This window comes from Psammomys obesus, unplaced genomic scaffold, assembly GCF_907164565.1.
Source record: "Psammomys obesus unplaced genomic scaffold, mPsaObe1.curated_primary_1811, whole genome shotgun sequence".
NCBI classification, from domain to species: domain Eukaryota; kingdom Metazoa; phylum Chordata; class Mammalia; order Rodentia; family Muridae; genus Psammomys; species Psammomys obesus.
The window spans coordinates 185,760-203,402 of NW_026596162.1; the positions used below are offsets into that span (position 1 = coordinate 185,760).

Here is a 17,643-nt window from a genome sequence, read left to right on the forward strand (position 1 = left end):
TTCTGTTTTCCCAAACAGATGCAGTACCTGTGTGGGATAGGGTACAAGGCAGGAGGGTGCCTCCACAGCCCCCCTACATAGGCTTCCTGCCAGCCTCCTTCCGCAAGAAGCCAAACTGGGTCTGGCCACAACCACTGGAGCCCAAAGCCGGACGGAAATGGACAGGGAGACTAGGGGAGAGAAGACTGAAGTCCAACAAGCGCCGCACTGACTGGCCAGACAAGGAATTGTGGGCGGGATGTTGCCCAGAGGCGGCCAAAGGTCAGTGTGCAGGCGGGGCGAGGGGCTGGACCCAGCGAGGGTAAAGCCGCCCAGGACCCCAGTGCGCAGCCGCGGTGCCTGCAAGCGTGGTTTAGGCCTTTGTGCCCGGGAGTCTGGCAGTGTGCTGCGCTCCTTCCGTGAGGCAGAGGTGAGAGTCTGTTCACTGCTTCCCCAGGGCGTGCACGTCCTTCCCGCAAGCGATATTGGGGGAATACAGCACAGAAGAGGTACCTTCTGGTTTTTAGCTAGCAAAATAGACCGTGTCCCGGAGGTTCCTCTCTCCTTGAACCTTTCTACAGGATGAAGTATCTAGCGGATAAAGGTCCAGGTCTTGTTTCCCAGGAGCCGTTGCATTTCGTCAGCCCACTTCTGGATGGAGAACAGCTGCGGGTCTCTTCATGTTTTTTTACCAAAGGTTTCATAAAGTCAAAGCGGAGCCCAGAGCAGTTTGTACAGGGTGCCTTCCCTTACCCTGGCGTCTTAAGCAGCTGAGGTTCGCCTGCCTTCAAGGACGCTGGCTCGAAAGAAACACCAGCTTCTATAACCTTAATGTGAAATTAGCAGTTTTCAGTAATCTCTAATCTCTGGAAGCCTCAGCCACAGAGGTGCAGAAGACTGAATTTGTCTGAACCAGAGAAGTCTCTAGTATAGCAAAGAGTGTGTGTGTGTTTGGGGCGCGCGCGGGGGGTGGGGGGCGGCTTCTCGGGGAAGGAACCCCAAATGAGCACAGAAAGCAGGAGGGCAATAATGTCACCACAGGATGACATGTTAGCGGTAGAATGGCCAAATAGAGCCTGCTGGTGTAGAAAGAAGCACGGAAAATGACACACTAAAAATACCAAAATAATAGCTGCTAGATGTTAAGACAAAAAATTATGTTTATCTCTAAATATCAGAGCTCATTTAATGTGGCTTATGGGTTACAGGTTAACAGCCACAGCCCCCTGTTAAGTCCGAAATCACCATACAGAGACCACCATTTGAAGGCAGGTTTCAAACCACTTTACAAAATAGTGACCCTAGACAGGTGTGATAGGCCTTTTTATAGGAAACGAGGGGAGGGGAATAGGAGCAAGTGTTAGGTAATTTAAAACCTTATTGGTGGGTGCTGGGGAAATTACAAGGAAAGATTCCTGACTGGCTTGCATTCAGGTGGTTGATGGACTGCTTTTCTTTGTCATGAACGTTTAACTACAGGATGAGATAAGGCTGCCCGGCACAGTATCCCCCATCCTGAGATAAGACGTTTTCCCGTTCTTGTGGTTCTCTCCAGGCTGTACCTTGGTTAGGGGATTTTATGGTCTGTTTCTGGAACAGGTGACCTATGGCCTAGTCCCTGGGACTGGTGACTTTTCTTGTAAAGTCAGGCCTGGTCCTGAAAATGGAGACAAAATGGAGTTCATGCCGTCCTCTCACACCCACACACAGCAAAAACAAAGCAACAGCAAGAACAACAACAACAACACCTGGGTAAGGTGCAACTTCCATCTAAGGAGAACTATCAGTGCATGGCTGTATCTGAGGGTGAAGAACCTGTATCAAGAGACTTTGATGTTCCCATTTCTTACTCTGCAAGAGTTGAGTAAGGAAATTCAACTCTGATGCAACCACCTTCCATTTACTGTAGATGTGCAATGGGGCTGAGCAGTACAGCTAGGGGTGATGAGGCAAGGGTAGGCTGGAAAGTGAGTGTAGAGTGTGCCTAGAGGTGCTGCCGTGAGTCCTAACTAAGGTGGCTCTGGGCCCTCACTTGGGGAATCTCAGGCTGTATTTTGCTCATCTGCAGTGGCCATGGGAAACTCTGAAAAGTGCATCCAGCCTAAGGCCTTCTGTTATTCCTAGGATAAGATCTTTACCCTGCCCTATTTACTCAGTTATTCCCAAACCCCGCTCCTTGGCTGCATCGCAGGCCACTCACTTCAAACCAGAGCCCAGCTAAATAAAGTTTCTTGCTTTTTCTTGAACTCTCACAGGGTCGTTATTTGACTCCTGCCTGCTTGCTCTGCCGACTTCTCTCTTGCCCCAGGCTTTTGCGTGGCTGGCTCGATCTCCGTTTACTCACTGTCTCTGTTCTGACACCCCCTCTCTGATGGAACAGGCTGAGGAAATGTGGAATTGTGTTATCTACATAATGTTTAGTGACTGAGATATGAGAAAGTCACCTGATTAGTGCTTTGCCAGAGAGATAGAGCTTTTGATCTGCTCTGTAAACATGCAATGTAAACCAAGGTGGGGGAACACTGACTTTATTTTCTAATCCTTCCCCTCCACTTAACATCCATCCCTTACATGGGTAAACAAATGGGTCTGTCTCGAAATCATGTGTTTCAAATAGCCCAAGAGCCTCAGAATCTTGTGATTGTAGTCGGGATGACCTTGAACTCCTGACTCAGGGTTACTCGGCTTATCTGACAACATCCAAGCCCTGTTCAGATCCTTTTTGACTCTTGAGCAGATAATCAGAAGCAAAACTACAAAAGAACATAGTGATTTCTGTGTAATTTTTGAGAAGCTTCTCAGTTTTTTTTTGTTTTTTTTTTTCCGTAGCAACTGCACCATTTTACATTTTACCACCACTAATAACAGTCTCTTTGCCAGCAAGTCTTGCTGTTTTGATTTTAGCCATATTTCTCTAATGGCTAATACGCCTTTCACATACTTACTGAGTTCTTTTGTACAACTTTGGAGAAAAGTCTCATTAAGTCTTTACCCATTTCTAAGTTGGATTGTTTGGTTTCTCACGGTTGACTTTTACCTGTGGTTTGTTTTTGTTGTTGTTGTTTGTTTTGTTTTTTTCCTGCCAATAGCAGGAAATAGTGTAGATAAGTTACTTTCCTGTTACTGTGATAAAACATCTTGACCAAAAGTGACTTATAGAACAAAGAGGCTATTTTGGCTTATGGTTTCAGAGGGACTAGGAAGCATGTCAGCAAGCAGCAGGCTTGATGACCGAGCAGGGACCTGAGAGTTCACGATTTCAATCACCAGCAGGAAGCAAGAAGAAGGAATCAGAAGTGAGGCAAGGCTGTATAATCTCAAATCTTGTACCCAGTGATACGCTTCCTCCAGCAAGGCCCAACCTCCCCACAAGCTCTCCAAACAGCTTCACCAAATGGGAACCAAATGTTCGAATACTAAAGACTATGGGGGTATTTTTCTCATTCAAACCAACATATCTTGCCTCCAGAAAGCTGTTTTGGAGATGGCTAGCCAAGACAGTAATGACACAAGCCTCTTTGTTTTTGAAGTCCATTAGGGAGAACAAATTTATTCAGTATCTTTTACTGAAGGGGAAGGTACTAGAGATTAAATCCCAGACTTTGCACATGCTAAACGTATATTGTACCACTGAGTTCCACCCAAAGTCCCCTAGAATCATATTACATTACAGACACCTTTCTTACTCTTCTGGGTGACCCTGTGACTCTAGATCAGTTTTTCCCAACCTGTGGATAGGGACCTTTCTGGAGGTCAAAGGACCTTTCACAAAGGTGGGGTATCAGCTATCCTGCATATCAAATATTTATATTAAGATTCATGATAGTAGCAATATTACAGTTATAGAGTAGCGACAAAACAATTTTATGTTTGGGGGTCACCACAACAAAGGGTCGCAGCAGGAGGAAGGTGAGCCAGTGCACTAGATGGAAGACTGGGGCATGCCTTACTTACAGTTGAGCAAAAGGCCCAGTGATGTACGGTGACAGCCCTTTGACCTCTCTGGTGCCCTCCATCTTAGCCTCACTTACTGGCTGAAGAGGAAATCTTGGGGTGCAGGAAGGCTGGCTGAACAGGCACCACTCAATTTCTTGCCTGTGGCCCCTCTCCCAGGAACTCTTATATCTCCTGCTTGGAAACTTAAGTCCTCCCAGAAAACAGAAAACCTTGGTTTGGCATTGTGTGTGGTTTAAGACCGGGAAGCCTGTTTCTCCAGAGGTGGCCTGCCCTCTGAGAAGCTGCTGTGCAGATGTCTGTGAAGCAGCCACTTACACAGCCTATACTTGTTATCCTGATCTCACTTCTATCTTCCTTTCCTCCTGGAGTTTACTTTCTCTTCCAGAGTGTGACAGTCACCAAGGGGAGCGACAGTACCTGAAACTTTTGGCTACTATACCAAATCGGAGAATTCATTTCCTCCAACATGGCAGGTAATGAATGACCTGTTATGGGGGTGTTATACATTTAGTCAGAAATTGTACTATTTGTTATTAAAAAAATCCAAGAAACATAGAAGTATGGATTAACCCACTTGGTTTATGACATGGATCACTGGGTGTAATTATTTTCTTCTGTATTTTCTACTTCTTTGTCCATTTCAACCTCCTTCAGAAAAAGTGGGACACATGCCTATCCTGTCTTTGTCCAGAAATTATCCCAGGCCAAAAAGTTCTCAGGAAAGGGCACCTAGGAAATGAGCTTCTAGTTTAGAAGGTTGAAGTCCATCTTTACCTTTTCCCTCCCTTTTGCCATACTGGTGAACAAACCCAGTGTCACATGCATCGAAGCACATACTGTCATCAACCCACACCTCCAATGCTGCTTTGCTTTGCTTTTGTGTCTGCTTATTATATATATGCACACATCAGAGACATATACATAACTTTACAACACATTTTAAAACAGTAATATACAACACTGAAATTCTTTCACTCTACAACATGTAGTCTTACCTCACTGTGCATATTATAGTGTTGATTTGGGCTTTTCCTTTACTTTTACAATATTTAGTTATATGTGCATGCCAGACAAGAACTCTACTGAGCCATATTATGTCCTTCGTGCCTGGTTTTGGGTTTTTCACCCTCGGTACTGCTGATGTTTGAGGCCCCATCAGTTGTGTGGTGCCATTTTAGTTTCTGGGCTGTACCCATTAGATGACAGAAGCCGTCCTTCCATCACCAGTTATGACAATTAAAAACATCTGCATCTGACAGGTGTGCTCATGACTGGTTACACTGGTCCCTAGTTGGGAAACACTGATGTAGGTATTTTATTTGTGTTCATTCTCTTGGCAAGCCCTCCAAGTATAGTTCATTTACAGTTAGAAAGTGAAGTAAAACCTAATATTTACTCCAACACATGGAATTCAATCTTATCACTCAGATGAACGTCCTGAGACAGTTTGCTTCAAGGTAGCGTGTTTTCTATTCAGGATCTTAGACGAGAAAGTTCAAATCAAGAGTTTAACATGTGCCAGAGAGTAATGATCAAGTTCTTGCCAAGCACACATGAGAGCTGAGTTCAGATCCCTAGCACCCACCAAAAGCCAGCCACAGGAGCACTCATCTGTAAGCCCAACATGCAGACAGGCATTGCTGGAGCTCTCTGACCAGCCAATCTAGCCAGATCAGTTCAGTGAGAGACTATCTCCCAAAATAAGGTAGAAAGCCACTGAAGAAGACACCTGGCCTCCATTCACCTGTGCACACAGATATGCTCACACACACAGACAAGTCTGTGTGTGAATCTGTGTGTATGCATATACTGGTGCACTTGCCTGTGGGCACATGAGAAGGCCAGAGGTTGACATTGAGATTTTGCCTTCCTCACTCATTCTCCACCTGATTTTTAAAATTATTTTATTATGTGTATCAGTGTTTGCATGTATGTCTGTGTGCCACAGGCATGTCTGGCACCCTCAGAGGTCAGAAGAAGACATTGGAGCTCCTGAAACTATAGTTACAGATAGTTGAGAACTGAACCCAGGTCCTCTGGAAAAGCAGCCACTGAGCCATCTCTCCAGCCCTCTTGACCTTATTTTGTAAATACAGGGCCTGTAATGGAATTTGGAGTACACTGTTTGAGCTAGACTGGCTGGCCAGTGAGCTCCCGGCATTCTCTTGTCTCTATCTTCCCCGTGCCACCAGGTACTAGGGTTATGGCATGTGCTGATGCCCTTGGCTTTGGGTGTTGGGATCCAAAATCATGCTTGTTCATGATAGAGACAGCGCTTTCATGACCTGCTCTTAGAATCTTGTCTCAATGTCACTACAAAAAGATAGGTTCCACATGGCCCTGTCTCCTGCAAGAGGCCAGGGTCAGCTTCGTCCTATTTTATTTCAGCATCAGGTGTTCAAGGACCTGGGGGAGATGGAATCAGAATACACAGTCTGAAAGGTGTCATTATTGTTGATGGCCAATGTAGGCATAAGAGATTAATTCTTATTTTTTTGTTTTGTTTTGTTTTCTGTTGTAGAGCAAGGCTAAAACTTGTCATGGAACAGGCTTTTTTAAAAAAAATTAGTATGTTTTCTAAGAAGACATAGTTTGGTTCATTGTATTAATGAATAAAGGCTGACTATCATAATTAAAAATATAGTTCTGAGCACATGATTACAAAATCTCCAAATTTTGAACTTTCAAAGTTGGGGTGTTTGACTTACTTACAAAGTCTATACAAATATTTCAAAGCCAGGTTCTAAATCATTCCTAATCCCAAGCATTTTAAAAATAGAAGCCATTCAACTTGTATTAGTGAGTCTAGCTGCAGTGTCCTATAATGGCACTAAAGTACTGTTTTGTCACCCATTAAAAAGGTTGATTTTTTTTTTTTTTTTTTTTTTTTTTGGTTCAAAGCAGTCTTGTGCCTATACATCAGTTTCACCGTATTCTTCTCTGGTTTAGGATTTGTTCTTCAAAGGAAACATCTCTTCCCTTGATATAGGTAAGAAAGTGCTCATTGTCTATGCACATCAAGAGCCCATGTCCTTCAATGGGTCCCTGAAGAAAGTGGCTGTTGAAGAACTGAGCAAGCAGGGGTGTGCAGTTACTGTGTCTGACTTATACACCATGAACTTTGAGCCGAGGGCCACAAGAAACGATATCACTGGTGAGTCCGCAGTATCTAACTGTTGCCCGTAACATCAAGTCTCAGGTCAAGAGAGTCCACAGTGCCAGTCTTTGTCATCCCTGTCCCCAGAAACCAAATCCCTTTGCTTTCAAGGTAGCGAGGTTTCTTTTAATAGAAGGATTTTTCTATCTTAAATTATGTCTACGTGTGTGTCTCTGTGAGAGTAGGTACATAACCATTCGGTTGCCTACAGAGGCCAGAAGTGAGCATTGGAAACCCTACAGCTAGAGTTACAGGCAGCTGTGAGCCTCTGGACGTAGATGCTAGGGCTTGAATCTGGGTCCTCTACGAAAGCAGTATGTGCTTTTAACCACTACACCTCTCCAGCCCGTTTCTGTTTCTTTTCAGAGGTATCTGCTACATAAGCAAGTGTGAGGGTTGTGTTAGTCAGCTTTCTCAGCTCTCACAGAACACTTAACACAACCAACTTGAGAATAGATTTATTTGGGCTTGCAGTTCTAGGACAGTGGCTGGGTCCATTTGGATCCTTGCTGCAATGGCTTCTAAGTACGGGGAGCTTGAGCACATTGAAACTAATTCTGGGGAAGCAGCTTCCTGTGATTTCCGTTATGATCAGGTTGCACAGACGCATACTCTTCTCAAGGGAAAAAGTTCAAGTAAGTTTCCTCTCTCGTACCTGTAAGCCTGCTATGGATGGGCTCTCCTGAGATGTCATTAAGGGATTTTTCCTACTGTGTGCTGTCTAGGTTTGTGTGAACTTGACGAAAGCTAGATTCATCGGAGAGGAGAGAACCTAGATTGAGAAAAATGCCTCAGGAAGATCAGGTTGAAGGCAAGCGTGTAGGGCATTTTCTTAATTAGTGATTGATGGGGGAGGGCCCAGCCCACTGTGGGTGGTGCCCCTCCTGGGCTGATGGTCCTGGTTCTATAAGAAAGCTGAGCTGAGCAAGCCAGGAGGTGCAAGGCAGTAAGTAGCATCAGCTCCTGCTTCCAGATTCCTGCCCTGTTTTGAGTTGTGTTCTGACTTCCTGCAATGATGAATAGTGGTGTGGAAGAATAGGCCCTTTAACCCTTTCTTACCCAAGTTGCTTTGGTCTTGATGTGTCATTACAGCAATAATAACCCTAACTAATGACAGAACTTTGTGCCAGGAATGGAGTATTGCTGTGACAGGCTTTTAGCCATGTTGGTTTTGGAAAGATTGTGGAAGGACTTTGTAACTTTGGGCGAAAAAAGCCGTAGAGTGTTTGAGTGAGAAAAATTTGATGAGGTGTTCTGTGGGGGCTTGGAAGAAAAGAATGTTGAGAGACATGCCCATGATGGAAGTCTGATTTGTGAAGTTCTAGAGGGAAGTTTGAAAGTTAATTAAAGACTGTTTGAGGCCATTGGATATTTACTATTTTGAATTGAGATTCTGTAGTTCTGGTCAGCGGGGCTGAAGAGTCAGCCATGATTAGCAAGAGACCAGCACCACTGAAGTGAAATCTTTACTGAGTATATCTTAGTCACAGTTTTATTGCTGTGAAGAGACACCAGGACCAAGGCAACTCTTATAAAGGAATTTCTTTAATTAGGGCCCTGCTTACATTTTCAGAGGGTTAGTCCATTATTCGTGGCAGACAGCATGGTGGCATACAGGCAGGCATGGTACTGGAGAAGTAGCTCAGAGCTACATCCTGCTCTGCAGGCAGGGAGTTAGATACTGGATCTGGTGTGGGCTTTGAGATTTCAAAGTGACCTTTTGACTCACCTCATTCCAGTGACACACCTCCTCCACAAGACCACATATCTTCATCTTTCCCAGTCTACCAACTGATGACTAAGTATTCAAATCTATGCCTACAGGGGCCAATCTCTTTCAAACCACTACACTGGTATAATTGATGCTGGCTAGCTAGAGCCGAGAAACTAGCAGTAATTAAAAAGAAACCAGCATCACTGAGGTAAAATCTTCTGGGAAGTGTTTCCTGAGAATCAGCACACCAAAGTAATCTATATCTATGTCTATATCTATACCCATTCCTTTATCTATCTATCTATCTATCTATCTATCTATCTATCTATCTATCTATCTAACTATCTAATTTATTGTCTGATCAAGTTAGGTCACTGTTACTTCCTAGTGTTTGAAATTATTTTTACTTTAGCTTTCCATAAAGCCTTTTAAGTCAACATTCCAGATGGAAAAGAAATCCGTTGTCATTTTTGCTGAGGTCCATTAAGTATAGAGGTGAACTTAGGAAGACTTCACCTTCTGTGGTGCTGCTTTCTTGCTCTCCAAGAGAAATGATGTGACCTTTCATTTGCTTTGCATTCTCTCTCCTTTCCTCTCCCCCTTTCTTCAAGTTTACTGACATGTTTTATCAAAAGGATGTTGATAGGTGTGTACCCAGTCAACCCTAACTTTCTTATTGTTAGTAATGCTTTAATTGATTCTATGAAGTTCTCCAGACATGTGAATAACTGTCTGCAAATAATAATTTCGCCTCACTTTTTTGACAATAACGCTAATTTCGATCTCTTTCCTTGATACAGGTAAGAAAGTGCGGATTGTCATGCACCTGCAGTTGTGTAGACCAGACCTCCAGATCCAGTCCGTAATGTTCATCCTGATCTTTCCTTCTTTTTGTATTTATGTGTATGTGTGTTTGCTTGCTTGCCTGTATGTACACCACAGTCATGCAGGTATCCGAAGAACAGGGATAGGGTGTCAGAACTCCTGGAATTTGAGTTATGGGAGGTTATGACTTGTCTTATTTGGGTGCTAAAAACCAAACACTGATCCTCTGCAAGAACACTAAGTGCTCTCAACCACCTAGCCATCCCCCCCCCCTTTTTTTTTTTTTATCAAATACATCAGTTCAGGCTGGGGATATATCACAATAGTTGAATGCTTGATGAGCAAGGCCAGTACAATTTTCTCTTAATAAACAGCAGCACAGGGACTAAGAAAATTGAAAGTAGGATAAGGAATCATCATTTTAAGCTAATAAACTAAGACATATTTCATGCCAAATACAGGTGATAAGATTAAAAGTACAAGCGAATACTACACCATTTTATATTCAACCGCCAATTTTATTATGTGCAGGAAGTGTCAGAACCAGTTCTCTTGGATACTGAAGGAACACTGTAAGTGCAAAGGACCTAAGTGGACTTGAGCTAAATGTAATGTGGTGGCCACACCCCGTCTGATAACATCTCCAGTACATCCCAACTTCTTCCCTAAGGCTTTGATGAGCCCGGACCACATAGCAGTTTTTGGAAGGCTGGGACAAGCTGGAGACACTCATTTATGAGTGAAAAATTGACTTCTTCCTTCCTAGGTGCCCTCTCTAATCCTGAAATCTTCAGATATGGGATAGAAACCTATGAAGCCTACAAGAAAACAGCTCTGTCCAGTGACATACTTGAGGAGCAGAGAAAGGTGCAAGAAGCTGATCTAGTGATATTTCAGGTTTGTTTTTTCCTCAGATGAGTAGATTCTTCCTATGAACAAAGACTTGAACATTGAGTTTGGAACCAGTACTTTTTGGCACATATATACAATTACTTGAAATATCTCTCCTAGATATAACCCTAGTTAGAACAATTGTACAGAGAAACCTGGTTCCTAGCTAGCTGGCATGTCTGGAACAGTGACTTTGGGAGGATGAAAGCAGCAAGACTGGCATGATTCAGATGCTTCTGGGAACAATGGGCATGGTTACATTCTTTATTCATACTGACTCAGGGAGTCAGGGTTTTCAGTAACATTGGCTTATAAGGATCTCTTTATCTTTATTTTAATACAGATTTCTCTGTATTAATTGCTTACCAAGGCAGTTTGAGCCAGCTTCTTCACTAAATGCCCTAACCATTAACAGGACAACCTTGTTTCCATCCTCTGACATTACATACATATCAATGTGTACACAGAGAGAGAGGGGGAAGCGGCTACAAAAGGAACTAGCCCAACAGATTGACTTCTGGGAGCACTAACTCATCTGGCCACTCCTGCCAGAACTTGAGAGGGAGCAGTTAACATGTATCCGGGTAGTCATATAAGCATGTGCTTCCAAGGGATTGTTACACTGACTAAAATCCAAGTCAAACTCAGAAGGAAGGGGAGCACAGTCTATAAGGGCTCTGCTCACTTGAGTCCTTTGGGCAGGAATGGCCAAGGCAGTACTTCTGGAGTGCTCTGCTCACCCCAGCTTTCCATCATCCCAAGGATATCACTGTTTTTCACTTCCTATCTTAATTTCAGTTAATACTGCTGATGAAACACCATGACCAAAAACAAGTTGGGGGAAAAGGGGGTTTATTTGGCTTATACTTCCGCAGCTGAAGTCCATCACTGAAGGAAGTCAAGACAGGAACTCAAACAGGGAGAAAATCTGGAGCTGATGCAGAGGCCAAGGAAAAGTGCTGCTTCTTGGCTTGTTTCCCATGGCTTGTTCAGTCTGCTTTCTTATAGAACCCAGGACCACCAGCCCAGGGATGGTATCATCCACAAATGGTCTGCTCCCCACCCCAATCACTAATTAAGAAAATACCCTACAGGCTTGCCTACAGCCTGATCTTATGGAGGCATTTTTCTAGCTGGACTCTCTTCTCTCAGGTGTCTTTAGTTTGTGTCACGTTGACATAAAACTATCTAGCACACCTCCTCTCTGCCTGCTCTCAGCATAGCATAAGAGGCTGTCATCAGGAGATAGTCTCCAGAGTAGCAGCTGGGCCACACTCATCTCTGCCCTTCACTCCACTGTGCCCATGTTGTGTCCCCACTGAGATCATCCTGTAGGCTACCTTTATCTACTGGGTGCCCTGGGAGGAGAGGCCAGTCGGAATAAAGTATGAATCCTGAGACATAATTTGCCTCTGCTTGTTCCATTTCCAGTTCCCACTATACTGGTTTAGTGTTCCAGCAATCCTGAAAGGCTGGATGGATAGGGTGCTGTGCCAAGGTTTTGCCTTCGACATCCCAGGCTTTTATGACTCCGGTTTTCTCAAGGTAAGTGCTCTGGAGATAAAACAGATCTAATCAGTGGGAAGAAGGTGAGGGCATCTATCAACTTATATTTCTAGTTTGCATTTTTGTATTAGGTAAGTAAATATTCGTTAAGCAGTTAACTATGCACAGCACACTTCATGGATGCTCAGTGCATCCTTTTTCAATTCACAGAGCATTTTGATAGTGGGGGATGTGTATCCACACTAATCTACACATGAGGCAGATGAAGTGTGGGGCTGAGTACTGGGCAAGAGTGAAGTGGGTAAGGACATGGACAGTGCCATTATCGGCCAGGGTACCAACTCTGTGACAGTCTGGCTTGTTTTATACCAGTTCACACCTTTGGGTTCCATATGCCCACCTGGGGGGTGGGGGCTAACCACACAGCTCCTATATTGTAGGGGAGAGGGTCTAAAACCTCATAGGTACCATGTATAGTATCTGTATATTATTGAGAGAACTTCATACTAAGCAAGTGGCTTTAAATTCTAAAAGTTTCTAAAATTAAATGTACATGGAGAAAATGAACCAGGTACCCAAGATGCTGCGCTGCATTGCACGGTCATCCTGTGCATTACCTTTCCGTTAGTCCTGTGGGATCTCCGTTCTCATGAAACCCAGTCCTCCAGGAGTCTTGCATGTTAGAAGTTTAGTATTCACTTGTCCCTTCTGCTGTCAGGCATTAGCTGTCATCTCTAGATGGGCCTATGGGAAATGGGAGGATTACATCTGTTTACCCTGGAAGGAACCTGACCTCAGACTCCCTTCTGGCCACCATAAACCTCAGTACTACATCACAGGAGCAGTTTCCTCTTATTGCAGTCACATGATGCATTTACCTTTTCCTCTGCTGCAGGGTAAATTAGCCCTCCTTTCCTTAACTACCGGAGGCACAGCCGAGATGTACACAAAAGCGGGGCTGAGTGGAGATTTCCGGTACTTCCTGTGGCCACTCCAGGTAAATAGGCCTTGAGAACCTTGTCTGCTTTTGCTGGCCCATTGGACACCCCCCTCCCTGCACCTTACACACACATAGACCTTGTAAGCTTGACACTCCATACTATTTTGACTCCCAACTAGATGGAGAAAATAATTAACATTTTTGTCCTTATTTTATTTTACAAATTGGTAGCAGTTTAAAGGTTGGCTAAGAGGGAAAACGTACAACTTTTGATAATGCTTGACCCAACGTTAGGCCAAACCTGGCTAGGCCTGAGGTGGCACCAGGTGTGTGGGTATGAGTGATGAGCAACAGCAAGGCCTGGAGAGTCCTTTCCAGAACAGTGCTCTCTAAAGCACCACCCTTAACCTTGGTGAGAGGTACCACAGACCCTGTGATATGGACAGTGTCACTTGGGCCTCTGAACACCCTGAACAGATGAGTAGCTGAAGAGTAGCCTTCTACAGAAGGGAAAGGCAATGGCAGAGTGAGTTCCAGCAGGCTAGGATGCCTGTGTGTATGGAACTCCCTGGTAAGGGACAGACAGCAAGAGGCAGACTTCAGGGCAAAGACTCTTAGGAGAACTGGAAACCTAAATGGAAGTGCTCTTTGGATGGTGAGGAGAACACCTGTCCAGTTGTGAGGAAAGCTTGTATTAATAGCTGGAAAGACTGCTGTTGTGAACATAGACATTGAGGAAGATGCTGCAGGTAGAAGTCTGTGGAGGAATAAGTGTTTAGTGTACCCAACGCCTTGAGTTTGAGCTCCAGTTCCCCGTAAGCTAGTTATGGTAGTGCATGCCCATAATCACCACATGGGAGGTGAAGGCAGGAGGATCAGAAGTTCAAGGTCATTCTCAGATACACAAGTTTAAGGCCTGCTTGAGGTATAGGAGTCCTTGTCTCAAAGTAATAAATAAAAATTAAGAATTGTCCCTTTTCTTTCTAGGTTCACATTTCTTACTCATTTCCATTGAGATGTTGGCATTTTTAACTGATTTGCCAGCTTTCTCTATATTAGTAAAAATTACGCTATGGTGTCTTCAAAACACTTAAGAGTTTTCTTCATATGTGTGTGTGTACATATATATATACATATACATGTATATACATATATATACATGTATATGTATATTCCAAAGGCAAGTTCATTCCTTGCCTTTGTTGTTTACTTTCATGTTTGTGTTATGGATGTGTCTATGTGTGTGTGTGGATGTACTTGCCCATGCATGCAAGTGTGTGTGTGTGTGTGTGCACGCACTTGCCATACATGCATTTGTATGTGTGTGCAGATGCACTTGCCATACAAGCATGTGTGAACGCTGCAGGTCAATTTCAAGTTCTTCATTGATAACTTTCCACCTTAGTTTTTGAGGTCACATCTCTCACTGCTCCTGGTGCTTACTGATTTGGCTAGACTGAATTGCTCGTCTCTGCCCTCAGCAATTACACTGGCGGGTTACAGAACCATGCTGCCATACCCAGTGAGTGTTCTTAACTGCTGAGCCATTTCTCCAGCCCCTAAAAATGGACTTTGAAGCTGACTTCCAATAAATGATGTCATCTGAGAGAAAGTAATTTAAAAACACACATGTGGGCTTTTGGTCCTCTAACTCCACCTGGTAGGGAAAGCTCGGGTGTGGGTGTGAGTTTTAAAGAGCATAGTGAGGAAGTGTGATATGTATAGGGTGAAGCCAGGCTCTTTTTGAAAGACAATTTTAGTGAGTGGGGTAGTGGCGCTCCATTAAGGGCAATTACAAGCTGTGAGCTTCCTTCTCCGAATGCTAGTTGTTCTCATACATGTCATTTACTAATCTCAAATCTTGTTTTAAAATTATGTACTTTACCCCAGTTTGTAATAACAGGTAGGAAAGGTAAACAATATAAAACATTTAAAATCCCACTTAATCTATACCTCCAGCAAGAATTACTTGTAGCATTTTCTAATGTCCTAGATAAATCTTTCATAAAATGTCTGTTACTAGTCTATTATTATTTTACATAAAAAGTATACAACAAATACTGCTTAAAATTTGTCTTGATATAACAAATACAGTCAACAACTTTCTACAGCAGCACATCACAGCTAAAATAACGTCTGTACATACCACTGAATATAGCATAATTTGCCAAATCCATCAAAACTGTAATCTTGGTGATGGACTCATTAGTAAAGATCTGTCTGAATTCCAGCTGCCAGATTCTTCTGCTAACGGAGCACTCTATTCTGCCGCTATATGGTAGTGGGTTGTTATCAGTTACTTTATAGCATTTGTGTCTTAATTTTTGAAGGCTTCAACACGTCGTTTTCCCCTTTACTAAATTTAACTGAATGTACATAAAGAGTGGTAATGATCAGTTCTTTCCTTTCCGGCTTTAGCACGGTACCCTGCACTTCTGTGGATTTAAAGTCCTTGCCCCACAGATCAGTTTTGGTCTTGATGTTTCATCAGAAGAAGAAAGAAAAGTGATGCTGGCATCATGGGCCCAGCGACTAAAGGGCATCTGGAAAGAAGAACCCATCCACTGCACACCCTCCTGGTATTTCCAAGAGTAGCATTTTGTACTCCGGGTACAGCTAACAAGCACCACAGTGAGAGGCCTAAAGCATGTGCAGAGAAGGTGGCCTGTGTCCAGAGATGTAGGCACCATTGAGTGTCTCCAGTTTTACACAACTAGAGCAGATGTTTCAAAAATCAGCTTGTTACACTGTGTTAGTTCTGCCTGGTCATTACTCACTCATTTTTCAGTTTTGTAATGTTTCTCTAAAATCTCTCTTGCTACTTCATAGTATAGTTTTCTGAACATGGAGGTACATTTGTTTGTTGTTTCATTTTCTTTAACTTGATTGTTCTTTTTAACAGGAAAGAGGACCATTTGCAGCTAATGTTTTAGTGCTAAATTTCAATTTACTTTTTTTTCTTTTGGCTTGGGGATTATTATGTTTTAATTGAAAAGCAGGCTAGTATTTTTTATCATTAAGTATATACAGTGAAGATTTTTTTTATCATTAAGTATATCAAAGCCTTTGATAGTATTCTACCACTGTTTTAATGATCCTGAAAAATGGGCACAGACATATGGAGACATCTCCTACCCCTCAATGTCATCACTATTGAAGAGAAGGCTGTTGCTACTTCCCAAGGCCTTTCTTCCTTAGCATTCTTGATACTACCCACAATTGCCTCATCAGATTCCTTGCTCAGTTTTCAATTAGAGTTATCATCTTCAAATGATTTCTATCTGCAGTTTCTTTATATTCCTTTTACCAGCATCCTTTTCAAAACCTTATTCATTAAAACATTTATTTAGTGTATGCATGCACACACATACCACTGGGTGTGAGTGTGTAAGTTGTAGTGATTTGAAGGATGTGGCTCCATAGACTCTCAGCTTGAATACTTTGTCCCCAGTTGGTGGAACTGTCTGAGAAAGATTGGAAGGTGCGGATGCAGTGTGTCTCTGGGGGTAGGTTTTGTGGCTTTAAAGGACCAGTGTCATCCCCAGTGTGCCCTTTTTGCCTCCTGCTTTTGGATCGAGATGTGAGCTCTCAGCTGTTCCTGCTTTTGCTCTGCCATCATGGACTCTAGCTCTCTGAAAGCATAAGACCTATCAAGTAGTTTCTTTTATAAGATGCCTTGGTCATGGTGTTTTGTTAAAGCAAAGAAACCTTAACTAGTATGAAAGTCAAAGGACAAGCTGATTTCTATCGGTTCTCTCCATCTATCCTGTTCCAGAGGCTTAATTTAGGTCACAAGGCCTTTGCTGAGCCATCTTACCAGCTCCAGACTCCTTTTCATCTGTACGTTCACTTTTTGTCAATAGATATTTTTTCCAAATGTATCTTTCTTTGTCTTCCAAGTTTTTTTTTTTATCAAATACTCAGTGCCTTCACTTTCAAATTGATTTTTCAGAGCCATTTTTTCTGTTGTTTTTCCAGACCACTTTTTTCAGTTTTTTATTTAAATGTTTTCATACAATATATTGATCATATTCTTTTCCTCCCCTACTTCCTCCACACCTTTCTTCCCACTCTTAAAAAAGAAAGAAGGAAAAGAAAAGAAAAGAAAAGAAAGACAAACAAAATCTAGTAAGACACAAAATATCAAGACAAAAACAGCAAAAATCCCACCAGAACAAAAAGTGCAGTCTGTTCTAGGTTGGCCAACTACTCTTGGGCATTAGGTCTGCCGTGGAATGTGGTTGATATACCCAGTGAGACTCCATTGAAGAAAACTTATCTCCCCCTTTTCAGCAGGCATCGATTACAAATAACTTTTTGGTTAGGGGTGGGTCTTTGTCCACGTCCCCTTCTCAGTGTGGAAATTTTGTCAGGTTTGAACCTGTGCAGGCCCTGTGCTTAAATGTTTACTTATGTGTATGAGTGTTTTGCTTTATCTATGTGCACCACTTTTGTGTCTGGTGCTTGCAGAGGCCAGAAGAGGCCCCTCCGTCTCTCAAACATTTGTGAGTAGCCATGTGGATGCTGGCAATCACACCAGATACTCTGGAAAAAGAGTACTACATGCTCTTAACCAACTAGCCACTTCTCTAGCAGTGTCTAATGGGGCGGGGGGGATGAGTACATGGAACCTTTAGGAGTCAGTTTTCTCCTTCAGAGACTGAACTCTGGTTA

The 17,643-nt window shown here is 43.0% G+C and overlaps 1 protein-coding gene and 1 long non-coding RNA gene across 12 annotated transcripts in view; one reads left to right on the forward strand and one right to left on the reverse strand.

Annotated features, from left to right (window-relative positions):
- On the forward strand, positions 1 to 15,818 carry Nqo2 (N-ribosyldihydronicotinamide:quinone reductase 2). 9 transcript variants are annotated; one of them, XM_055595246.1, is made up of 9 exons: positions 1 to 488; positions 4,322 to 4,409; positions 6,926 to 7,090; positions 9,608 to 9,710; positions 10,164 to 10,204; positions 10,399 to 10,529; positions 11,955 to 12,068; positions 12,925 to 13,026; positions 15,388 to 15,818. In XM_055595246.1, the coding sequence occupies exons 2-9, from the start codon at positions 4,403 to 4,405 to the stop codon at positions 15,562 to 15,564; spliced, it is 840 nt and encodes a 279-aa protein (XP_055451221.1). In that variant the 5' UTR covers positions 1 to 488; positions 4,322 to 4,402; the 3' UTR covers positions 15,565 to 15,818. The 9 variants fall into 9 exon arrangements, with proteins under 9 accessions (XP_055451221.1, XP_055451222.1, XP_055451220.1 ...); XM_055595247.1 differs by having other exon boundaries at positions 1 to 409; positions 4,305 to 4,409; XM_055595245.1 differs by having other exon boundaries at positions 1 to 409.
- The window catches only part of LOC129667557 (uncharacterized), a 27,752-nt gene continuing 22,115 nt past the window's right edge, over positions 12,007 to 17,643 (reverse strand). For all 3 annotated transcript variants that reach the window (XR_008718759.1, XR_008718757.1, XR_008718758.1), the window contains 2 exons: positions 12,647 to 12,773; positions 12,007 to 12,077 (listed from right to left, as the gene is read on the reverse strand). This is a non-coding gene — a long non-coding RNA (uncharacterized LOC129667557). The remainder of the gene's footprint in view (positions 12,078 to 12,646; positions 12,774 to 17,643) is intronic.